This window comes from Anoplopoma fimbria, chromosome 4 (genome assembly GCF_027596085.1).
Source record: "Anoplopoma fimbria isolate UVic2021 breed Golden Eagle Sablefish chromosome 4, Afim_UVic_2022, whole genome shotgun sequence".
NCBI lineage: Eukaryota > Metazoa > Chordata > Actinopteri > Perciformes > Anoplopomatidae > Anoplopoma > Anoplopoma fimbria.
Window position 1 is genome coordinate 24,085,029 of NC_072452.1, and position 26,968 is coordinate 24,111,996.

At 38.9% G+C, this 26,968-nt stretch overlaps 1 protein-coding gene across 1 annotated transcript in view; it reads left to right on the forward strand.

Moving 5' to 3' along the window:
* The window catches only part of LOC129089781 (polycomb group RING finger protein 3), a 57,825-nt gene extending 42,188 nt beyond the window's left edge, over positions 1–15,637 (forward strand). Inside the window, exons 7-10 of the mRNA XM_054597147.1 lie at positions 1,580–1,668; positions 7,120–7,257; positions 9,591–9,671; positions 15,443–15,637. Coding sequence (XP_054453122.1) covers positions 1,580–1,668; positions 7,120–7,257; positions 9,591–9,671; positions 15,443–15,637 — 503 coding nt within the window. The remainder of the gene's footprint in view (positions 1–1,579; positions 1,669–7,119; positions 7,258–9,590; positions 9,672–15,442) is intronic.
* Positions 15,638–26,968: the final 11,331 nt, after the last annotated feature.

The window sequence follows — 26,968 nt, forward strand, 5'->3', positions numbered from 1 at the left end:
TGACAGCATGATACTGTGGAAACTCAAATATAAGACTTATTTGGTTTTTAGCGTTTTGGTTACAAGGATGTGCCTCGAGCTTAAGGCGAGACACTTCAGGCTAAAAATGAAAAAAAATAATTTGAACCTGGCTTTATCCAATATTTAGATTATATATATATATAGAATAGATTTATGCTCAGGAAACATTTGATAAACTGCCTAATTTGCATATTTCACATATACAGTCTTAGAAAACTTGTTAAACAAAAAACAATTGCCTTAATATAAGTTATCAACTAGGGAAGTTTGGTGTTGATATCCAGGAGTTCATTTTTAACCTTTTCACCTGAAGTGTCTGCACAATTAATCGATTAATTACCAGATAGTCCTGAAATAGACACAGACACGGTGATGATTTTGACATGAATTGATGATTAAACTAATTGTTAGTTGCAGCCCCGGATGCACCGTTAACGGTTTGTCCTTTCACTCCTCTGCTCAGCTTCTACACCATCACCTCCTCCATCTGAAGTCTTTATCGTGCACTTTGTTATCGTCAGGTTTCTCAAACTTTATTCTAGTTTTGTTAGCTCTATATTTTGTCTAATCCCATACTGCAATTCCTCATTTACATACCATTAGACCACTGCACATATTGTTGGCACTGTGAGCTGCTCAGGTTTATATATACAGTGGTTGGGTTGAAGACGTAGTTTTGTGCAGGACAGCTGAAACAGAGATCATGTAGTAGATGGATAAGACACTGATGCTGCTGATATTCTGTCAGCTGATTGAGCTCTGTAGATAATGAATCCTTCCTTGTTGCCTTTCAATCTGTCTGAATGCGTTTATAAAATCCATACAACCTTGATTTTCTACTTTCTTTCGCGGCGAACCGCATCATTCTGTGGTCTATTATTAATACGTAACCTTGAACACATGACCCTCGGTAGCGCAGAGTGTGAGAAACGTATGTTCACCAGAGATGGCTGCTGTCTATAACGTCCTCCCACATCTGCCTCCATTTTCTTGGAAAACAAAAAAAGAGGCACAAAATGCAAAAAAACCCAGATGAACTCAATTAAAGCAGAGCTAATGGCAGCCCTCATGTATGCTAATCAGTATTGAGAATGACTGTTTTTTTTCCCCTGGTAAGAAGCTGCACTGTTAGAGACGTGCCCAGGCAGCAGATAAGTCGCATGAAGGATGCTGTGACACCGTCGGACATGTAATTACTTTATAAATGGAGCTCTACAGGAGGTGTTTTACGCTCCAACGGCCACAGGCTGTTTAAAGACTGCAGAGCCACAAACATATATCCGACATATCTAGTATTCAACAGCTCCACAGACGTGTACTAAGCTCAGGCCTCTTGAGTTAAGTTAATGAACATAATGAGAAACCAGCTGCTGGGTCACGGGGTCGACTGCAGCATTAACGGAGACGAAGAAGTGTCCTTGAACTGCACACCACATACTTTTTCCTTTTGATGTGCATGTTAAGGTCCGTTACTGTGCTCTAGGAGAGCGAATATGAATTTGTATTCAGGATTTAAAACATGGCAGCTCAACGCTCGTCCTCTTGGTTTTCTGTGCAGGAGACGCAAAATCGGAGGAGACGGCCAATAAGGAGGCAGGAGAGGAGAAACCGGAGGAGGACAACGACTATCACCGTAGCGACGAGCAGGTAAGCACTCAGTTTCCTCTCCAGGGACTCTTAAAATGACTTGGTTTGCCCAAATGAGAAGAAAGAAAATCACTCTCCCTTAGCGACCTTGAATATAGTTTTGATTTTCTTTGCTCAGATTTTGAAAGAATTCAGAATGATTCAGTCCCCGCTTCACTGAACAATCCTCAGACCTAGCTCTCAACAGTTCATTATTTCTAACTAGTTTCGACCAAATAAAATGAATTTTAAACTTTTTCTCAAAAGAGAAATAAGTGCTTCATCTACAGAGATCTGACAGAGGAGCAATCTCTGGCTTATAGCAGAATGAGGAAGATTTCCCTTAAAAAACTTTCTACAGACTCGTACAAAAATAATTCCCTTTCAATAATTTTAAGTCAACTAGAAGTGTGTGACAGTGTCTGTGTCTGCAGAGACGCTGCACTCTGCCTGTATTTTCTTAATTTTCTTTGTTAAGGACATTTCTGGTCGTCAACCTCGATGAAAAACGTAGCAACCACGTGCCACATAGTGAGCCAGAATCCACGAGGAAGCAGCGGACACAGCGCAAAAAACAAAAACGCAAATATAGCGAGGCCAAACACCAGAGGAGGGGCAAACTTTGAAAGTTGCTTTTAGAATCTGCAGCCAATAAATCCTACTAATGTTGTGTTGTAAGTTTCCCAAAATTAGAATGAAAAAAACAGCTGACAGCCAAATCTGAGGATCATTTAGAATAAATAAATCTGCATGGATCGATACCACTAGAGGTAAGAGGGAATGTAACTTTAATGTAATTTAGGTGAACCAGCCCATATAACAATAAACCAATTTTCTTAAATACTAGGAAATTTGGGAGGAAGTACTCATTGGCTTGCTTTTTAGCAGACATTAGAAGAAGCAAATTGGATGAAATAATTGTGGGGTACGAAGCAGTCTGTCAGGAACAAAAGCACTACGGAGCAAAAATACTGTTGCTGATAATTGTGGGTACAGTTTTCCTTTAAAGCCTGCACATCAATTATTGCCTTTTATAAAACGAGGCCCCCCCATGTGAGTTACCAGGCTGTTTTAAATGTACTGGAGTCTTCCGTCTTTGGCGTCTGTTTGTGTAGATCCACTTAGAGACAGACACCACAGGGCCACGGCCCTCTGAACGTGTTTCAAATGGAAAATGAAGCTTTTTCTTGATTTCCATTTGTATTCTGGCTCATTCCAAAGCTCTGCAAACTGATATTCATAATGCAGAAAGAGCAGAGTTATTGTTGTGTTGGACAGAAGGTATCAGAAACACAAAGCGTCATGTTGCAATCCTTTTTTTTTTCTCTACATCGTTTTAGTAAAAATGTTCTTTTAAAACAGACGGGTTTCTTTAGAAACAAGCCATTCGTCTCCGATCAACCGGCTCTTTGCTGACATGTGGGGAAAGGCTTTCCGCCCCGATGAGGACAGAGATCTCGCCCTCTGGATATTCTGCAGCGGGGCAGAATGCGTTCAGAATAGCTAAATGGCCGTCTGTGTGAGCTGAATGCAGCGATGTCAAATGTCACCGAGAGGAGGAGGAGGAGGGATGGAAAGAGCTGAGGAATACAAGATGACTGGTGAAAATGAGGGATTTGCAGGACTGAAGAGAGAGAAAAGACATGATGTTCTGCAGGGTGATGAGGTGGGACAAAAAAGCACAAGATAGGAATAAATGTTGGAGGGATTTTGTGAGTTATTGGTGAATTATTATTTTTTTCCCATCAGAACAGGAAATTGAAACATGATGATACAGTATGCCGGAGATGTAACAGAACGGCATATAAAAAGAGACAATACCCTCCATTAGCTGCATTGAAACAGACGATAGCATTGCGTCAAAAAATCTAATCTTCACATTCATTACAGTGATGGAGGGTTGTGGCAAAAATTGCAGGGTGGCCTGGTGGGGAAAAAAGTGCCACGATGTAATTGACATCAGGCGAAAGTGGCGTTCTTCTATAATAACCCAGAGCGTCATCTAGACGGAGAATAATAAGTGTAGTAAATTACCCTCTAAATACACGTAAATACAATAAATAAATAAATAGAATAAAAGGTTTGTTAAATTGCTGTTGGTTTATAGGACCTCCAGGGAGCCAGGGGAAGACTACCTTCAGATTATACATTGTGTTTCCTCTGCAGAGCTCACACTTTTTACAGTTTGATCTCCAAACCAATACTGCAGGTTATCTTCAGAACAAAGGAGAAGTGTCTGGAAGAATTGAGTCCTTTTTAGAATTGAGAGGAATTGCTCCAGTAACAAGTCGGGTCGGGTGATGTAACAAACTTCTCACTCCAAACTCGTCAAACTTGGTCTCTGGCCTTCAGCTTCAAACTTTGATGAGTTGGTTTTGGACGTATCAGGGGCGGCGTGTCACTTCAAACAAACAGAAGTTAACTTAGGTTTTACATTTACTTTGGCAACAAAATGACTTGGTTAGTCTTATGAAAAGATAGTGGTTTGGGTTGATAATACGTACCTTTGTTGTTTGTAAAATATCTACACTTGTTATGTAACCAGCGACAGAATGAAAGTAACTGACCTGGTTTCAAATGGGACATGAACAGTGGTCTCCTGGGTTAAAGTTCTGTGTTTGTTTGACCCTTCGCTCCCCCCATATGTGGACCTTCTTGCTCTTTATACCTCCTCAGTTGCTTTGACCACCTATTAAAGTTGTGGATGGATTTACATTGGAGTTAGTTGAATTACCAGCCCTGGTAAAGGTAAACAGATGATTTAGGACAGGTGATTTAATGCTGTAAAAAGTCCTTCGAAAACCTTTTATTTTGTAGAATTCAGCAAACAGACCAAATATTAGAGAGATGATTTTTGGGAAAATGGACGTAAGAACCGGCAGACGATCCTGCAACACATGGCTGACTTCCAGAACACTTCCCCGCTGTCTTCTGGACGACCTTTAGAAGAGTAACCTTGAGGCGTGAGGCAGTGCCAGAGAAAGCTAATGAAAGCAGTGACACACCCAAAAATAAAGAAAACCCCCAAAAAAGCATCATAATGAAGTCCCAATTATTTAGAGCACCCTACGTCATCCTCACAGCATGGAGTAGTGGAGCTTCAGAAGTTAACATGTTCTGATTGGGCAGCAACCTCCGGATCTGATAAGTGAAATCAATGCTTAAGAGCTTAAAACCTGCATTCTCTCTAGTGTCCATCAGGGGGCGACTCCTCTGGTTGTATAGAAGTCTATGAGAAAATGACTCTACTTCTCTCTTGATTTATTCCCTCAGTAAACATTGTAAACATGAGTTTATGGTCTCAATCTCTAGTTTCAAGTCTTCTTCAATACAGCATGATGTTCATTTAGTAAATGATGCTCCATTTAGAGTCAAACAGACCATAAAGCAGGGTAGGCTTTAGGGCGGGGCTACCTTGTGATTGACAGGTTGCTACCACGTCACTCTTAAGCTTCCAAATATGGTCATTTTCTTTCTCTGATTGCAAAAAAACAAGATTTCATAGTCCAAAATCCAAGATGGCGACCCAAGGATTCAAAAACTGATAGGTGTCGTCACGACAACATGTCCACTTCTCATATAGAGTCTTTGGTTCTGATGAGTAATGAAATCTTAGGTCACCTTCAGGCTCTTAGAGAACTCCGTGGCGCAAGAAGAGATAAATTAAACTACAGCCATTTTGGGCTTAAAGAGTCTGCTTTGGAGAAATAATCTAAATTATTAAACAAGCCTGAATTCTTAATTTTTTTCTCAGCAGTCTGAACTCAACACACAGTGATTAAAGCTTTTTCTTTGCACACAGCTACACACAGGCTTAAGAAGAACACCACCAGTAGAGGCGTTTCTTCAAACTTAATTCAGGAATCTTTAATGAGCCTGTGAAATACTTTCTCTGCATGACGCCAAAAAGCCACATATGATGCTTTCTTGATATGCATCACTGTTGCATCAGTCACATATATGAGCTTGTATACAGCAGTGGGACTCTCTGGCTCCATAACGATGACACTAATGCACTGTAATGTAACGACACCGCCGTGGAGTCCAGATCACCACCGAGGCTTTTATTTCACATTAGGAGCCTCCATCGTTGGAGGACATGCTTCACGGTGCTGCTCTTTGCTTAAGGAACGGCGGCCCGGTGTTTATTAGAGAGCAGAGGTGATTTCAGAGTCGGAGCAGAAACCAGAATGTTGGTTTTTCATGAGAGAGAGACGGAGAGCTTCTGTCCTCCTCTTCTGTCCTCCTCATGTGTGGGGGCAGGAGATCACTGGCAGTAATGCATTCCGACTCCTGCAACCATAGACTGCCAAAACCACCTACCGTGTCTCCTCGGGGGGGAGGAACAGGAGCACGGGCCAATGGCAGCGCCGCTCAGTCGCTTTGGAAGAAGCCGGGGAGCGAAACACAAACAGACAATGAGGGTTCAGTGGGAACGAGCAGTATAATCAGAACCAGTGCCAGCTCCAATAAACCAGCTATCATAAAACCTTTATGGTCCTTCAGTCTGTTTTTATGACGGATTAGAGTTCATAAGTAACAGCAGACGACTGTATTTAAAAGAGCTGCTTTATACTTACGTTTAGCATGGAAAACATTTTGCATCGTTGCATCTTAGTTCTGCTCTGTTTCCTGTTTCCTGTTTCCTGGACTGACCACGGGGAGTAAACATGAAGTTTAAGAGATCATTTAGTAACTCGCTGATTGGACAGTTTTGCTGATTGTCATCAAACAGTGTCACACACTTTTTGAAGGAGATAATGAACTGACAAAGAAAAAAAAGTCGGTTTAAACAGCTTTTGACCTATTAATCAGGAAAATATTCATGCTCATATTATATTAACTTATTATTTAATACATTATAAATATTCATATTCAAAGCTCAATCAACAGCTAAACTAAATCCAAGTTTCCACATTAATACATTACAAAGCCAATTTTTAAGGGAAAAATTTACAGCACATCATGAAATAGGACAAAACAAATTGCTGTGAAGAGTGGGATTGTGTATAACACTGAATAGACTACCTGTCATATTTGTATTTAATATGAATCCGTAATCCTAATTATTTGAATATCTAAAGGGATCCTGTTCGTTTTATTTTGTCTCTTGTTATCTTATTTATTAAAAAATTTTAGGTTATATTGTCATGTCATCATATTGTCGTATTTATGTGTATTATTTATCCTCTATTAAATAAAAACAATACAATATTTACTAACTATTGATATATCGACCTTTTCAAACATTAAAACAAACTTCCTGTTGCAATGTTTGTTGACGCTGCAGCTGACAGGAAGTAAACTTGGACCAAAGTTGTTGCCATAGCAACATAATAGTAACGCAAAGGTCTATAGGCATCGATAGTCGTGTAAAGACTCCAGTGAGCACTGTCTCCATCTTGTTTTTGGAGCAGACTGAGGTCTTTTGATGTTCACCGTCGGCTCTCTGCTTGTGTTTCCTCCCAACAGGTCAGCATCTGCTTAGAGTGCAACAGCAGCAAACTCCGAGGTCTGAAACGCAAGTGGATCCGCTGCTCAGCACAAGCCACAGTCCTCCACCTCAAGAAGTTCATCGCCAAAAAGCTTAACCTGACATCATTTAATGAGGTACGGGAAATAACTGGAAACAGGAAACCACTGCCAGGTCTGTCAGTTGATGAATGTGGTTTTAAGAAAAGGTTTAAACCCACAAAGATCACAAGATTAAGAAACTGATTCAAGAGAAACTTTATTTTTTTTTTGCCCCTGTCGTTTAGAGATTATATTCCATATAAGTTACAGATCTGTGCACGTTAATAAGCTTTAATTTAACGTTGCATTATCCATGCGTTGACCTGCAAGTAACACCTGCTACAATTCAGAAAAAGATCAAAATGCAAAGTACATTTTACATTAGTCTTCTATACAAGATAAAAATAAATACAAGACAAACTAAAGTGTTCAGATATTCAAGAATCACCTCAGATCATGAATTATTCTTAATCAAAAGATGTTTGCTGGATGATGGGACAAGAAGAGAGTGACTAACATTTAATTTACAGTATTTTTTGACAAAAGGACTCAGTTCATCAGTCAAAAACAATTGTAGATACTATCATCTGAGCTGACAAAACTACATGTTGTATTGTCCAAAAGATGGATTTGAAACAAATTGGAACAAATCTTTGAATTTGTTTTAACTTGTTTGGAGGCACCAAGTTTAGTTCATCACCAGAAATGACATAAATGTTTCATTAATTATACTTTTTTTCCATTCTGACTCACACGAGGCCTTTTGTGTTTGTTATATTTAGCAGCAAACGAGCTCGTATGATATCGAGATGTGGTGATTTATTTATTTATTTTTGTCTATTTATTGTCTCTAGCAGAGCAGCAGGGGGGGGAAGAGTGGGCGATAATTTTGACGGATGGATTTTTAGAACGCCGTGAATAAATCATCTCAGACGCCTCCGTGTCTTCTATTTTTTATTTGCTGTCTCCTATTTTTTTTTTTTTTTTTGCTGGCTGTCACAGAGATGAGTGGGAGGGCTCCATCATATCGTCGGCCATTGTTGTCTTATCTGTTGACTATCGGAAAAGAGTTGTGTTCCGGTGTTCAACGGCGAGCCGAGCGCCATTTACTCATTCCACCGCTGTCGTCCTGTCACACATCTAAGTGTCCCCGCAGGAAGAGAACGCATCAATTCATGAACAGAAGAAACGCCCAAACCTTTAAAAAAAAAATATATATATATCCATCCCCTTTGGAAGGTTGAGTTAAAATGATAATCTACACGTTGTAAAGACAATATTCTCACATTTCGAGCAGTAGTTTCCAACCTTTCTGGCTTTATGACCCTTTATAGCTAATCAATACCCTCGCTTTTTAGACAATCAACCAGGCTTCTAAAGGTTTAATTAGCTTTAACAGTCATTGACAGTTGTTGGGTAAATTGGGTTAGGGGTTGTTGGGTGTTGAGTTTAAGTATCAACAATCTTTTTCCAGAATCACCGACTCCACCTTTAACATCATTGTGCCTATAGGGCTGCTGATTTACAACGCTTATTAATCTGCAGATGATTTCCTCAATTAACAGATTCATCTTTTGGGTCCATCAAGTGTCAACATTGTGAAAAGTGACCCTTACAATTTCTCAAGTTGACATAATCAAAAAGTTTTGTACCGCCATCAGTCAAAAACTTGAAGAATTAAAATTTACTATCACAGAAGATATGATCACAATTTATGATTTTGGGGGGATTTTTGCTTTAAAAAACAATTACTTTCTATTATGCGGGTTAATTTTTCTCTGATGTACAACTCTCTGGTTTGTACGAGGAAATAAAAAAGATCAGGGTTGTTCTTTTACGTTGACACAAAAGCCCTCATTGACTCTTCAGAAGAAATCTTCACCTCTTTTTCTGGATTACTTTTAGTATCCTCCTAATCAGAGCAGACCGGGACAGTTTCCACCGTTCTGTCTCTGCTGATAAAGGCCGGCTGGTGTTGATCCAGTCACAGCCAGCAGGTGGCGCTGCCGTCTCTCTCCCACTCCGTCTCCCAAATATTGATTGTCAGATGTCGATGCGAGGCTCCCCTCAGCAGAATATCAATGCTGACCTCACAGGGGGAGCTGTAGATTTGAGGAGCCGGAATCATGTCCAGTATTGAACGTCTGTGTTCTCTCAAAAAGCCCCGCTGCTGAACGGGAACAAGCCTGCATGTCAAAATGATCCTCTTCTCCAAGAAACATCCACGTTATAACTCAGACTGTAAAATAAGAGCAGAGGGGAAAGCTTACAGGTGGTGGAAGCTTTTTCATTTCTGCATCACAGCCTGAAAAAAAATCCAACACCAGAGGCCTCCAGCTAATGATTGTCTTAGATTAGTAACGTTATTCGCCTCAGTTTAAACACTTAATTGTTCAATAATTTGTTTTTTTGTTGTTTTTTTTTGACAGCTGGACATTTTATGCAACGAGGAAATCTTGGGAAAGGACCACACGTTGAAATTTGTTGTTGTGACAAGATGGAGATTTAAGGTAAGTCATCAACAAACATGAATATTGTGTTTTATTTAATGTGGTGATGGATTTGTTTTGCCTGTAAGAACAGTGAAACATTTGTTGCGGTACAAAGACATCTCAGCTGTGTTGATAGGCGTCTAAAATCAGAGGATGGAGATTTATTTTATGTTAATTTAGATAAATGAATGAATCTGAAAACCTCTTTTTCTTACTGGAGCCTCGTCCTGACAGCTTCACGGTGTGCAGTAATATATAAACTTGACAGTCATGGCGTGTGGTCTCAGAAAAAAACTGCTCATGCTGAGGTTGTGCTTTTGTCTCCCCCCCCTCCAGAAATCCCCCTCCTGCTCCATTACAGACCTAAGATGGATCTGCTGTAGCTAAAACGGACACAACGGTTGTTTTTTTGTTGTTGTTTATTTTTTTTTGGGGCCCAGTGGCCGCGGACTGCTGCCGAAACCTTTTTTAATTTATGCAAAGACGATCAACCAACACCAAGCAAACGCCCGACGGTAAAAGTCAACACAAGCCAGCAAAATCGGGATCTAAAAAAAAAGAGGGAGGGATTGGGGGACAACTACAAGGAAAACCTGGCAACCTCCAGCACAGAAACCGCAACACTGGTGTGTTTTTTAAGGAACTAAAACAACCTTTTTTTTTTTTTTGGTCCGCTACATCCTAGATATGTGAACAAAATGAAAATGAAAAAAAAAAAGAGAGAACTAATGGAGAGAAAGCATATATTTATACTTTTGTACAGAAGAGACACATGGAACCAAGACACTACTGGTGCTCTGTTTACACCCAAACAAGATGTCGGGAATCACGTGACCGTCTTTTTTTTTTTTTTTTTTTTTTTTTTTTTGGGGGAGCTTCATGCAGATTTCATCCTCCTGAAACAAAGACTGAGAGGGGAGGAGGAAAGCTTTTCTTTTATATATAAAGAAAATGATTTTTTTTTTTCCTTTTTTCTTCAACAATACACTCGACACATCTCGGGAGCACAGAAAGTATATGGAAAAAGTTATATAACAGGCATCAATTTTAAACTGTTTATCAAGTAAATTGTCATTTTTATTTTTTTTTCCATTGCGTTGGCTTTGTCTAATTTGCTATTGGGTTCTTTGATGATTGTCAATTGTGAATAGGCTGAAAATTTTGTGTAGTAATTTATGTTCTATATACCAATATTGTACATAAAATGTCATTACAGAGAGAGAGAGAGAGAGAGAGAGAGAGACTGAAGAGAGTAAGAGAGACTTTAGACTGTTAAAAAAGAAAAAGAGTGGATCCCAGAAGTGCTATCTATATGTTGGGCGATAAATTAGGATTTTTTTTAAAGACAGACTCGCTATCGGTATCAAAGTATATAGATGCATCTTTATGTTGTCTGAGAAAGACACAAAACAAATATATCAAATCCTCTGCCACCTTGTGTGTCTGTGGGCTCTGAGTATGTTACTCTGCTCTCATGGCATTACAAGACGTTAAGACGAAAGCTTCCCCCCCCCATGCTCCTCATCACACCTGCATTTCTTTTTCTCTTTTTTTTTCGGACACAATTATCAACCAACTCTGTCTTAACACAAAACACTCATGTTGAAAAATTCCTGCAAGACCTATTAATGCAATATTTGAGCAGAGAGCTTGTTCATTTTTAAAGATTTTCACACCATGCAGTCCTAATTAATATCCATCCTTGTGTTCCTGCAGTTTTTCCAGCAGCAGCAGCAGCAGCAGCAGGCACATACTGATACACCCACATGTTTACAGCTTTGTGGGTTTGTGGTACCAGCAGCAGATGTTGTTTGCACCCTTCACCCCTTTAAACCATGCATTTCACTCTGCTAGGTTTTACACTGCTCAACAGCTGCAATAGAAATGATTTTTGCAACTTGTAAAATACGCAACAGTCTCAAAAGACAAAGTGGAGATGCATCAGAGTAGAACATCTCGTCCTGTTGGCCCAAATTAAATATTTTCGCCCCACTGGAAGTGAATTGACGTTAAGTTAAGAGCAAAGAGTCGGACTTCCTCGGTATGAAGCATCACAGACGGTTTATCGGTTTGATAAAGACGTCTCATCATTATGTTTATGGGTATTTTTCAGTTACTTCTCACTGCCAGTCAGAGTCGCAGACATGCAAAGTGTTTCTGAAAGTCAAGTGGATATTATTTAAGTCACAAAATCTGTTTAAAACTTTTATTTTTTGCAGGCTAGCCAGTGTTCAATATCGTTGACTTCACACGACACAAATTTCCGAGTATTTTTTGAGAACTCGCAAATTCAGGTTTCGCACAGGGAGGGTTTTTTTGAGCATTTTGATAATGAAATTCCGAATTAAATGACTACTGTTTGGTCATTTTGGTGCTTATAAATGTGTGTTTCTATTCTAATGCTGAAACAAAAAATGTTCTGTCAAACAACAACATGTGTTTTACTCTCACCATTCAAAGCAGACTGCTAAACTGTCTTTAACGTCGACCGCAACTGGATCCCTGAACGCCTCGTCAGACCTCAAGTATTACCTCACTGACATCAGTTACTTACCCTGTGCATTGCATCTGCCCACTACATGTTTCATGTGTGTTCACCAGCAGGGTTCCTATGCATCATCAGGCCCAAAATAAATATAGTTAGACAACTTTCTTTAAATTGTATAACAAGTCTGAAATATATGATACACAGACATTTATTAAACCTTCTTTTTAGTCCCAGACTTGTGATATTTGCAGTTTTGCATCATGCACTTCAGGCAAAGTCAGTTATGTCATCGTTTAAATCTGATATTTGGTGAAATTTGGGCCGGGATATGTATAGGAGCCCTGCCTCATCAGGACCTAAGACGTTTGTATTAAACAGACGTTTTAAAGCCTACAGGTCTAAACCTAACCAGCTCAACCAAAACTCCTCCTGCTGTCTCTCAGTTCTCTTCTTATGGTAACCTTTTATGTTTCACCCTTAATCCAGAGACCTTTGTAAAGTGGTCATTGTTTTTGGTTTTCATTATTTCTTGGTACCTAACATCATGGACAGTGTGGGTTTAAAATGATGGAACGCCTGCTTGCAGATCAAAGTGAAAATCTAATTTTGAAAAATCTAATTTGCAGCACAAACATTCTGCATTTTCAATCACTTTTGGGTCTTGTGGTTTCTCCCTGTTGTTTTCTTCTCATTTAATTCCGGAAAACATTCTGTGATTGCAGCAGCTAACAACCTCTTGATGAGTAGAAACAGACCAAAAAACTCAAATCAGAAATTGACATTTTTTTACCCAGGTGAAAACAAATTTTCTACTCTTAAAGGTTCAGTGTGTAGCTTTTTGTGGGACTCGTTAATAGGAATGGAATATAATAGTCCTATGTTTTCATTTTAATAAATGACCACAATTTTGCTCTCTTCACAGTCCTGGGAAGGCAGAAATTAGCTGGTGGGGATTCAGTTGGTTGCAAACTACAATCACACCACTAGATGGCACTAAAAACGAAACACTGTCCCTTTAAAAAAAACCAAAAACGTTTTAAAACCAAAAACAATGACCCTTTCTAGCTTTTCACTTCACAGAGTATTGTGTTGGAACTTGTTGAAAATAATAATGTCAAAATGTCTTTGTAGGTGCAGACTTTGTGTTTCAAAGGTTACTTCACGGAGATAATTCCAACGTTAAGTAAAGTTAAACACTCTTGAGGTCGACGTCACAGTGATCTGTCTTTTGGGGAAAATGCAGTTTGACCCTCGTGTCAGCCATCTAAAATGTTAATGCTATTCTGCTAATCAACCATCTGTAACTTCAGTTATTGATCTTTGCTTCAGAGTCCTCGTCACGTTGGCGTTTTGTGTCACCTCGTGGTTCTTAAAATCTCTTAAAATGCACATAAGCTTTTTCCTCAGGTGATTAAGCTGCAAAGCGCCCAACACAAGGTGCTACTGTAACAACGGCCACAAACAGAAACGGATGTAATCAACACAAACACTTCTGTATTATGCAGGGCGCTGCGTTGTACTGTTCAGAACGACTGGCATTGAAACAAAAGGTTACATCTGTCTTTTTTCTTTCCATCGGTTTTGTTTTCGGCGGTTTCGTTCACACTGCAGCACCTTTTGTGTTAAATGTTCCTGTTTTCTCCTCACATCAGATTTATCCTCTTTGCTGCAAAAACTTTTGTAGTCATTTTCCTAAATCGCAGATAGATAATAAATATTTAACCTACAGGATGATTGTGACAAAACTTCTGTACAAAAAGATTTGAATCACATTCTGCAGAACTTATCTGCAATTTTTCTGTCGCCATCAGAACAAAAGTCAAACATAATTGTCTTTTCGCAGGAGCCGGAAGTTTTTTCTTCTTCGTGTACTTTAATACATTCGACTCTAAGCAGTGTGAACAAAACCTTTCACTTTGTCTTTGTGTCATTTCAATTTGCTTTGTGAAGGACGGGGTCTTTTGCCACAGTGACGGTCAGAAGCCGTCTGCCTCTGACGCCGGTGCTTCCTTTGGTGCTAACAACTCCTCGTTCAAACTGCAGACTTCTACAACAAACGTTCAGTCAGAGACAGAAAAGCACTGTATCGCAAAGCTCTCCCGTCTTCTTCCTTTTCACACGTCTTTGCGCTGAACTTGTTCGTGCTCGAGTCCTTGGCTTTCTTTTCCCGTCAGAGATGTGTCTCTGTTGCAGATTCAGAAGGTGCTGGCTTCTCTCATTAGTTGGGCTTTTGGTTTACATACGTGCCGAGGCTTGTTCTGGAAAGCAATCTAGTGGTGTTTTAATAAGTTGATGCTGTGAAAAATAATAAAAAAAACACCTGGCGAGGAATCGGGTGTGTGCTAGCTGCAATTTCCTGCCTGTAAGAGAAGCTCACACTTATTAAAGGCGGCTCTGGTGAGATGTTTGCGCCTCCGCAGTCAGATTGAGACTTGTCTAAAACAAGACTGAACCATCACCTACAGATTTAGTTTTAAGGGGAGACACTTCAGGCAAAAAAACGTTATAATTCATGTTGGTCAATTTAGAGATTTTGGTCTATTATACTTCTATAACATGTCTTTTTTCACTACTAGTGGAAAGAAAACATCAAAAATACACATTAAGGGTGTTTGTTTTACTATTTTGTCGATGTGCGTCTGTAGATTTCTCCTAAATTCACCATAAGTGAATGCCTCATTAGCATATTTAAACCTAACATTTCAGAAAACTTGTAGTACAAAAAATATTTGTCTTAATGTGAGTAATTTTTACCCTATTCACCTTCAAAATGTATGTAATTTTCCAGCAGTTATCTTTAAAGGCTATTTTCTCTAAATGTATTCTTTTTCAGACTCTCCAACTTTCCAGTTTCACTCATATCTATATTCTGAAGGTTTTTACAGAGGGGTTTGTTCATAAATCATTCATAGCCTCATTTATACAACATTTATTACTAAAATCGTGGTGAAAATTGTTTTTTTTATGGCTGTTGACAGTGTTTTTCGACTTATGGATTGATACAAAGAGATATCTAAAATTCCCTCTGTTAAAAACCTTTGACTATCATATGTCAAGAAAATGAAACTAGAATTTAGAGCCTGTTTTTATTCAATGTTTCTGTTCCGGCAATTTATTCAAAAAAACGATAATGCCTCATTTGCGTATATAAACATACAATCTCAGAAACCTGTCATGCCAAAAACAATAGTCTTAATGTAAGTAATCAACTGGGGATATCTATTATTATTAATCATTTTTTACTCTTCACCTGTAGTGTCTCCCCTTAATATCCCCAAAGCTCTCCTGACCTTCTCACCAGAGTTCGCGTATAAAAACGTTGGCTCCATCCTCCACCTCCTGTGCACCAGAATGCACCACCATTGAGACATCAGTGCTGCTTCACTGGACAGCCGAGCTAAGAGGCTTACAGGAGGCTCCACTCCGCCTCGCTGCAGACATTTGGGGGGGTGGGGGTCGGTATCCAAAGGCCTCGGGCGTGGAGGGACGGCCGTGATGGTTTGACCTTGAGCACCTTGTCAGCCTGTTTTGTTTATCTCCTGCTCAGATCCGTGTGAGAATCTGGAGGGCGAGCGGCGTGAAACGACTATTCGGAGGCCGTTTCGTTCTCCTCCAGTCGCAGCAGTGTTCACTTCAAGCTTGTTGGCAGCAGAAAAAAAAATGGCTCCTCTAAGTTCAGTCCACTGTAACAAGGGTCCACTCCGGGAGATGGCTTAGTTTGTTGCCCAGCTCACACTGTCGCTAATTTTTGGAGTTCTCTGCAAAGCTCGGTAATCTCAAAAGGCAGGCGATTTTGTGTGTGTGTGTGTGTGTGTGTGTGTGTGTGTGTGTGTGGCGGAGGATGGCCACGTGGACTAAAACACACTCATGGTTCCGGTTTGAAGAGCAAACAACTGGTTAATTATGGATCGTTCTAATACTTCAGGATGGTGACTGTTGCTTTCAGAGATTGTTCAGTGGTTGTCGGGTCGGCAGAGTCTTCTCTCAAAGACGCAGTGGTTGAAAAACGTCTCCCCTTTGACCTTTTGTGTACCAGATTGAGATTTAAATAAAGTTGGGAAATCGGTCAGACATTTACCAAACCTCACCCGCATGAGCCATATAGCAGATGTTGTCAATAAATCTGTCCAATTTTTTTTTTTTTTTTTACTATTGTTATTTATTTATGCTGAAAAGTGACTTTTGCAGTCGTTTTTGAAGATTTGCTCTCAGTTTTGCTCACAAATTTGTATTTCTGTTTTTTTTTTTTTTTGTGGAATCTATACCGAACTCATATAATGATTTAAATTATGAATTGAATTCCCTTTTTGTTTTATTCCAGGTGTGTTTCATGTCTACACAATGCTCCATCTGTGTAAAAACAGACACATAGGTGTATTCTTTTTTTTGGGTCAAGCATTAAAAACTGAAAATAACAAGATAAAAAAAATGATGAATGATGAATCTGGCGATGTGGTTATTGTATTTGCAAGGAAGATGTGCAATATACGGTTCTCAGATGGTTCCAGGTGTCAGCGTAGAACGTTTTACGTTTCACTGTTTTTCCAGTCAGTTCCTCAGGTCACTAAATGCCTTCTGGTCCTGAGGGTGACCAGGAAATCTCAGAACATACACTAATGCACCCGAAATACAAAACGACTGGATTTTATTTTAGTCTTGTCTCTCTCTCTTTTCTTTCCTCCTCCCCACCTTTTATTCCTTTTTTTTTTTTTCCTCTGTGACAATTTTCTCATACTTTGTTTTTGTATTTTATTTTCAGGTTGACACAGGCACTTATTCAGGTGTCCTTTTCCTTGCCTCCTTTTGTATTATTGTTATTTATTGCACATGTGATGAACTGGTTTCCATTTGCCACATTTGAATTCAAGGAGTTTTGGGTCTAGAATTGGGCTGGAATTTCTTACGTACAAAACTACAGGAGCTTTTGTCAAAACCTAAGTGTGTATTTCATCAATAAATGCCTTTAAAAGTGTTCTCGGTGCTACAGTGACTCTTATTTGAATAAACTTTGATACAACCATTTATAAAACACAACTGTTAGTATAACCAGCTGTAGATCGTCATCTTCATGTTGACATAGTTTAACAGTATTGCTCACACAAACATCCCAGGTGTTTAAAATTCTCGTTATTAACATTTCATGTAATCCACTAATCAAAGTTTGTATTTATATTCATAAGGAACTCAACGGGTTATGAAATAGTCTCAATTTAATACTGATGCTGGAGGGAAGAGAAAAACAAACCAGAGCTTAATGAATGTTTGGTTTATATTATTAAATGCACAGTTTGGCTGCGGCTGGTGGGAATTTCAATATAGTTTTGTAGCCATTTGTTCATAAACAAAAGTATTGAAATAATATACAAATACATTTGGATAATTATAAGAATACAAAACAGAGACAATAAAAATCATACAAGAGGAATTGAAAAACAACCTGGGAGAACATAATTTGCACATATTTAATGGTTGGTTTATCCATTTAATAACATCTCAGAGAGATCATTAAGGGCATTCCTTCATTTATGTAATAATGCAGAGTTAAATAAAAGTCAGATAACAACAGAAAGTTAAACAATTCTATATGAGGATGAAAAACAAAGACAAAACTCATAAAAAGAAAGATATAAACAGTAAAATCAGCTTAAACAACCCCACATATACACACAAACGGAGGCCCTGAACTGTTCATAGTTTGATTGGAAACATCTACCTTAAATCCAATATTTATGACTAGGATCATGCATGTAATCAAGACATTTCACTTCACTTCACAATCATATTTAAAAAAATTTGTGAGACAAGGCAAATAAACAGTAGCTGCATTAATTCCTTGTATTTAGTTATATGAGTGTGTCATGTATCTGAGGTTTGAAACTCGCTGTAGTCGTTTTCTCTTTGACATCTAAAGCTGTGGTGAATCCAGTCACTCCAAGCAGATTAAAATAATGGATTATTTTCAAACACAATTTTCACACATAACTGGTTTCAAGCGTGACAGTCGTGGCTGCTTCACAGCTGTTATCGGGTTTTATGATATTTCCCTCATCGCCGTTAGTTAGGGAGCAAACTATGTAGAAGGAATGGACACAGTAATCATGCAACATTTGATAATTCATTTGAAATGATAAATACATGACTTTGTTTTGTATCAATGGGCCCTCCCGGGGTGAAGGAACGGAGGTTTTTATTCTCCGCTCACAGTTTGAAGAGAAATGACTCTCAGAAGACGATGTGTTGTTTGTTTTCTCGGGACCATTAGACGGCAGCTATTTCAGTCGGTGTCTGTGGGCGGAGAGCTCAGATGTGTGAAATGAGAAGTGGGGGAAACCATATTATTGACTCATTAACCAAGTCCATGGTGTGGAGACTGTGGATGTGTCTTTTATTTCCCAGAACTGGCGTTTTACCTCATGGTGTTACAACAGCAGCAGGGGCAGCGAGAGGCAGTTAATCGGGACGAGACAATAAAAAGGGTGTTTTAATGTAACGCTCTGGTTTTTAATCTTTAAATCAATCAAAACAATGCAACATCTACTTCTGACCCTTCATGATGGGTTGCTCATATTGTTTTGAATAAGTTAAAGAAGTTTAAAGATGCAAACTCATCATGGTTACTTTACCAGGTGGCAAATTCCGGTTGTAAAAAGCTAACCCAATGCTGAAGTACCTTAAAGCTGCATTCTCTCTAATGTCCAGCAGGGGGCGACTCCTCTGGTTGTATAGAAGTCTATGAGAAAATGACTCTACTTCTCTCTTGATTTATTCCCTCAGTAAACATTGTAAACATGAGTTTATGGTCTCAATCTCTAGTTTCAAGTCTTCTTCAATACAGCATGATGTTCATTTAGTAAATGATGCTCCATTTAGAGTCAAACAGACCATAAAGCAGGGGATGCTTTAGGGCGGGGCTACCTTGTGATTGACAGGTTGCTACAAAGGCATCACTCATCCACAAATACGGTCCCTTCCGTTCACTGGTTGCAAAAAAACAAGATGGCGACGGCCAAAATACTGAACTTGAGGCTTCATAACAGCGTTCCACAAACCAATGGATGATTTCACGAAAAATACATTCACTTCTTATATACAGTCTGTGGATTTTACAAATAAAATGTATTTGACCATGTGATATTTTGCTATAGTTTAATCCCGACAATAATGAAAAAGAATGTTTGGCTCGAGCAGCACTAGGACCCGGTACAAAACTTATAATACCAGCTACATATCAAACACATCAGAATTCAATCTCTGAATGAGAGCCCTCTCCAAGGTAAGTGCTTTTACTATTTTATACCGATACATTTTGCTGCAAAAACCTATATTTGAATTCTACAAACTTCTTCCTTTACAGCACTAGTTATACTTTTCTCTCTGGGCCACTGGTGCTGAAGTTTACTCTGCAAATACATATTTTTAGTGTGATCCTAATTGGTACCGCTGTCCTTTAACGGACCCTTTCCACACCATCTGAACACGCTGACAGCTGTGGGCTTCCAGAGGATCCGGGGAACGTCTGAGCCGACACCGTGGATGAACAAGATTTTCCCCCTCGTACCAGGCGGCCCAGCGGACGCGGTTCGATGCTAGCAGGAGGTGAGTGGAGGGATCAGCAAGTGTCTCGTCTTGTTTTGTTTTTCCTCCAGCGCCCAATTCTCCTGATGAGTCTAGACAGCCACGAGTGGAGTGACAGCGAGAGAAGCTCTTTTCCACATGAGATCCTCGGTGATGCTGGTTTTGACAGTCCGCCTCTCCTCTCTCACCTCCACTGGAGAATCAAAGCCTCCACTGGAGAATCAAAGCCTGCCATCTACAGTGAGCATGGCCACTGTGAATCAGTTTGGTTTGAACCTTGTCAGTGTGTCAGCGCCTTAAAAACACAACATCTCCAACCATTAAATCACAATTAGTTTGAAATTACAGGGAGTATAGTATGACATTGGTAAAAACGTAACCTTTAGAGTTTGAGAAGATTGGTAAAAAAACAACAATCTTCCTGTCCTTTATAAATGTTCTTATTTATTTCTTTTTCATTTTCTTTTAGTTGTTTCCCTTCATGGATTTGGAGATGTTGTTGCTTCTGGTTATTACTGCTCTGTGTGACGCTGGGCAGAGAGACCGGCCGAGGAAGGGAAAAAGTCAATAATTCATCAACAAAGACACAGAGGAAACACAAAAAAAAACATTTTCCAGATCAGGAAGGAAGACACTTTAGGAAGTCCACAAAAGAAACTAACATTTTATTTCATATCATATGTTTATGACACCCTAATCTCTATTTACTGGCCTTCTAAAAGGCAGAGGCTGTCATATATGGCAGGGCAGAACATTTTGTTCTACAATAACCCTGCCAAACATTTATACTTCACTGTTTTTATATTCAAGAGATATTATTTTGCAGTTAGAAGCTTTGAAGATGAGGTCTAACCTCAGAGTTGGCAAACAACTATCTCAGTTAAGTTTGGCTTAAGTTTGCAAAGCTACGACTGGACATCAGGGAAGGACGTCTGAATAACGAGAACATGTATTTTTACAACGTGCTGGTATATTTTTATGCATTTGCCATTTCTGAAAAGTAACAGCTCACTAGAGCTCAACAGCACTGCAGCTGTTAGAAAGTCTGTTGTACACACAATCTCACAGGGTGTTTATTGCTGCAGTAAATTTTCTCAATTATGATTTAATTTAGTTGTAATAAAAATTTATCATCTACTGAATTTTGCAGTAAATAATCAGAACCCCAGAAACAGCAGCAGACCGGGTTCCTTTGGTTGTACTTGGACACCCAGTAATGTGGAGAAGTCTTCTGTAGAAGCTGGACCTCCATCCTATAAATCACTCTAATGGGGCATTCACTTTACACTGAATGAATACATCATAAGTGTGTTCCATGGGGTGAGGAGGTGAGAGAAGTAAAACTTACTTCCAGAAGTACTCACATCCTAGTTGCCAGAAAAAGAAGTTGGCATTGTACTTTTTCTGCAAAACAACAGATACGTTGGATGTGGACTTATATGATTAAAAATGTTTGCTATCAGGCTCATATAAAGTTTGCAAAAATGCACAATATCATTTGGCTAACCATGTTAAACAATTGGTTAGGTTAACGCACAAAAATACTTGTTTAAGGTTAGAACTAAGATCATGTTTTGTGTTAAAATAATAACTTTAAAATGAAACAAGCATAAATAAACAACAAGCTTAGCGAACTTCATTACGTAACATTACATGACAATGTTATGTTACATGCATATAGGCAACATTTACTTTTGGTGACACACGGGACAAGAACAACGGTCACCTCTGTGAAAGTCCTGTGTTTGTTTGTACCATTGCTTTCTTAGTTATAACATTATACCATGCAACTCTCAATAAAGGTCACTTGATATACCACATTTTTTGCTCTGACCAAACACAGAATTGTCGGCATACATCATATCTGTGGTCTGGCACTCAACCGTCTATGTTTTGTATGTTTTGATTTATTATTATTTGTATTTCTTGTTGTTTTACGTTAACATTTCTTGTAAAAAGTGAAATAATCTGCACATTTCCATGAATAGAGACATTTGGCTAGAGCCTCACTAGATCAACTACTCTTATTTATGCAAGCTGTGTGTGTGTGTGTGTGTGTGTGTGTGTGTGTGTGTGTGTGTGTGTGTGTGTGTGTGTGTGTGTGTGTGTGTGTGTGTGTGTGTGAGTGAGTGAGTGAGTGAGTGAGTGAGTGTGAGTGAGTGAGTGAGTGAGTGAGTGTGTGAGTGAGTGTGTGTGTGTGTGTGTGTGTGTGTGTGTGTGTGTGTGTGTGTGTGAGAGAGAGAGAGAGTGTGTGTGATGGTGATTTAAGAACTTTGCAGACTGTGATCCATATCGGCCAGATTTAAGACTACAGGTGGTGTCAACAGTTGTGAACTGGGAGTAATGACACTCAGAGGAGCATCTCCCAAAGCCCCGGTATTAACCGTCCCCATGGCAACGGCTATCAACCTCCGCCCAATGCGCTGACAAAGTCCCACGTAATGCGCTGACAAAGTCCTACGTACACACACACACACACACACACACACACACACACACACACACACACACACACACACACACAGCATGGATGGCGCATTCATCGCTGTTGCAATTAGCAGCTTCACAGAGTCATTCACAGAAGGTAAACTGTAGTGTGACTCCGTGTAAACATCACAAACTCCCAGGAGACGGATGCAGGCGTCACATACAGAACATGTGGGTGCTGGCGGAGAGACTGCAGGTCTGAGGGTGTGGAGTTAGAAGTATAACAATAAGGCCAAGCAAAGCAGAATGAGTTGCAGGCGCTGCCGGGGAAAGAGAGGCCTCCACGCAGAGTGAGAACGTCACACTCTTCAAAGCTGACCTGTTACCCGTGAAAAATGGATCTCTGCAGGAGGCTTTAGACCGACCGGAGGGTGTTTTTGGTTGAGAAAGTTTGACCAACAAATGTTCCCCTTTGACATAAACCTGCAGCTTCTTCGGTTCTCAGCTTAGGAGTTTTAGTTGAATCAGATAATAATAATAATAATAATAATAATAATATAATAATAATAATAATAATAATAATAATAATAATAACTTTATTTATATAGCACCTTTTAAAAACAAGGTTTACAAAGTGCTTCGACAGACAAGCCAGCAAAACAGTGCAATAGAAGAAACATTAAGAAATCATTAGGAAAAACAAAAGAAACAAAATGAAATAAGAGACAATCAAATAAACGAACAAAATAAATAAAATAAATAAAATAAATAAAATAAATAAAATAAATAAAATAAATAAAATAAATAAAATAAAATAAATAAAATCAAGTATAGTAAAAACAAATATAAGATAAAATACTAAGACCAAATGAAAATTAAACAATAAAACGACGACATCACATAAGATGGGTTCCTCGTTGGCAGAAATAAAATTGACATTGCCAATATTTCAAATAAATGCAGTCGAGTTTTTAACCTTGGAAATGGATCACAAATAAATGGTGAGATGCCTTTGAGTTGTGATTATTATGTCAACCACATTTAACCGTCTTCATCAGTGGATGACGTTAGCTCAGTTGTCAAAGATCCATCCTTGTGTTATCGCCCAAAAATGCAATGTGACTGAACAATCGTCATGACAACTAAGCAAATTCCTGATGACATTGAGATGTGGTTAATAACGCCTGAAAAATGTATCTTAAGTTTAAAAAAAAAAACAGAAGTTGTTTTGACAAGATGGTTAGCTTAGCAAACGTTCCTTAATGCTAAAATAGCATTTCTTCTAATAACCACTGGATTCTCCCTAAAAACACTGACTCAATTTAAATGGATGGAAAATCCCAAAGTTACAAGACGTTAGGGCCGTGTTTGCCAACATATTTATTTAAATCCATCTGTTCATCAATGAAAATACAGGTAAATATTGTACCATTTAATTTAGAAAAATATAGCAAAATAAATAATATATATATATAGGATGTCTAGCTGAAGATAATCCCTTGTTAGGCAGGAACAGGGGCTGAAAATTAGTTCCAGTGAATAAGTCTCTGTCAAAATGTCAGGAGCATGAACTCAGCTTCAAAGCATCCCTTCAGAAACCTGTCTGACATTTAATACGATGCATTCAAGTCTTTCTACATTCTGTGTTCAAAAGTAATGTTCTCTCTAATTATGTAGAGTATGCAGTAAAATATATAGTTGGTTTTCTTATGAGTCATAAATTCATGACTGCTTGTACCTGTGAACCAGTGAAATGAATCCTGTCTGCAGATATAATGAAGCTTCCACGGTGAACAGGGAACATTTCTCATTCAGGAGTTATGCGAGTTCTCTGTAAACTCAGTTGTGCCTCTGACTGACATTTTGAATTCCCTTTGGTGAAAGTTTCTCTGGGTTTACCTTTCTTTAATGCATTTTTTTCATTATATTTTAATGACAAAAACAAAAACGTTGTCCCATGATTTAGTCAACTTTATAGTATCTAAAATACTTTTAACTTTCCCACCCAGATTTATCCTTCAAGTCCGGGGAATAAAACAGACAACCTTAAGGTCACAAGCTCACTGCAAACGTACACAAGGCTGATATGAAAAGTATCTTTGGCTGAGACACGTTGACATTCAACATATCTGTGGTTTGCAGAAACTTACAATGCATGCAACTTTTTTCCGGTTACTGGGTCAGATTTTTCATGTGATAGAAACAAGGAGTTCTGTTTGATACTTGCCCAAATTATGTACTTACAAGATTTTATACCAATCAGAACAAATGTTCTGTCATCTTCCTCATCGTAACAAATGTTGTCTTTGGGAACAAGCTCTTTGTTACCGGCCTGTTGTATATCACAATAATACAACCTTAGTTTTGTAGACTCGGTCAACACGTAACATACGCAGAAATCTCGAAATCTTTATTTAACAGGAAAGTTGAAAAAGGACCAATTTACTGATATTTTTTTAGGCCTTGTTTCGTACAAACACATCACAGACTTCTATCTTTACCGGATGCACAGAGATGAAATTGATCTTCTTATTTCACTGTTGGTTCAAGGCAAACAAATGTATTTACCGTCATTTCAACTCACTCCTTTAAAGCTTTCTGTATCTTGCAGATCAGATATCTTCCCCCCAAAATCCTACATGAATAGCAGCAGGTAAAATTAAACTTACCCAGGTTTCTAAGTCTTACTCTTCTGTAGTTTTATCTGGTACAGACATGTTTTCTCAGCTTAGAGATTTGTACAAGAAACATTCCTTCCAACATTTTTGTTAAGCTTGTTGTCACTGGTCTTGTTGTTCGTTCTCCTTTTAATTTGTCCTGCACAGTTCAAAGATATCAGGACTCATTTTCCTCCCTCAGAGGAAGCAATCATCTGTAGTTCTTCAAAGAATGTGGAAATAATCCTGCAACTGAAGCAACTTCTTGAGCTATGTGACGCAATTGTGCTGACGTTTACATTTTTGATCAAACTTCTCATGCAAAGAAGGAAATCAGAGTTAGCTTCCGACAATTTCAGATAAACATTGTGTATTGACGTGCTTCACATAAGCAATATTGCCATTTATATTGAATAAAGACCCTTTTTTTTATGTTTGCATCATCCTATTGCATGGACAGATAGGAAATAATAAAAGAGCCAGAGACTTTTGGTCATTTTTTTTCACATTTATGTGGGAATGAACGACCTACGTTTGATAAATTGTCTGGATTTCACATGATGGCCATACCTCACTGAGATCCAAACTCAATGTGAGCCAGTCCACATCGACATGTGGGCCATTATGTCAGCTGATGTTTCTTGCGGCTATTTCATCAAAAATGAAATAATATAAAGGGACTTTACTCAATGTGAATAGATCGTTGTTTGGGTTAAATAACTATAGAAGTTCCGTAACTACGCAAGTTATGTGACGAACGTTGACTTCTCGCTTCACATGGGGAACAAACTTTTTTCTTGGGTCAAAGATCCGCCGGTATTTTTCGTATGTTTCGCTACGAATGCTGGATGAGACCAGCCTGCGATACTGCACAACATAATCAAAGTCTGTCTTTTATTGTTCTTACAATTTTCTTAGTGTCATGTATGGGGCGTAGTGGAGAGCAAGGTAGTTCTCCAATCAGAGGGTCGGTGGTTCGATACCTGGCTTCGGCAGTCGATGTGTCCTTGGGCAAGACACTTAACCCCAAGTTGCTCCTGAAGGCTTGCCATCGGTGTGGACTGGATGATGAATGTTAGTTAGAGTCTGATGGTGGCACCTTGATGGTAGCCTGTCACCAGTGTGTGAATGGGTGAATGATATGTAATATACTACTGACTGTAAGTCGCTTTGGATAAAAGCATCTGCTAAATGACTGTAATGTAATATAATGTAATGTCAGAAATTACATTATGAACTAAATGCAGGAGGAGGCTGTGAGAAGAATGACGGTGCTGAAATACAACGGTGTTTCAAATAAAGAATGAACTGATATATATATAAAAGTTATCATTGGAATCTTCTTCTTCTCCAGGTATATTACTCTCTCTGCTCTGGCCTTTTGTGGCACACAGAGTCAAGATTCTGATCAAATGGTTTCTTATGAAAACAGAGGAAGCAATTTTCTCCACCCTGCAATTCAGAGAGCGAGACGCACAAACAGTCTAAGTTGAAGTGGAGCTGTTGCTGTGAGGTGGAGCACGCACACCAACTGCAGGGAAATATTCCCTCCTCTTCAGTGGCGAGTAGAACAAGAGCCCATAACCGGCAGGAGCATTTATCTAAACTTCCTCAAGGGCAGCCGCTCAGCTCGACTCGTCAAATTCACCCGAGGCTCCGTTAAGCTGCTGTTTAATCACCCAGGTGCAGAGAAAAGTGAGGCAGCTGCCTTCTGGGATTTCCCAAAAAACAAAATAACTGAATGTGTGGTCCTGTTGGGTTTAATATGTAGAGCAAGGCACGTTTACCAGCAGGGTTGAGGGTTCCTTTCCCAGAGGCACTACCCACTGATAGACATAAACACTGAGCATCATTTAAATTCTAGTGTTTTTGTTCTGCTTATTGAGAGGACGGTAATCTGGTAATTAGATGAGAGACACAAAAGGTTGTTGTTTCAATACTCCCATTGAGTTGTAAATCAGGTGGAGAGAGAGTAAATGAGTAACAATCGACTTCCTGTTTGCTCCCGTGGTAAATACAGTAGAGAACGTGTTTTAGGCCCCAAACTCATGCAATGTTTTGTCTCCTTGAAATCTATTTTTGTCAATGTAAGGTACCCTCAAAAGCAAGAGCTTTTAATATTTTCAAGTTTAGTAAAAACATGGTTTGGCTTTAAATTAGCAAGTTTT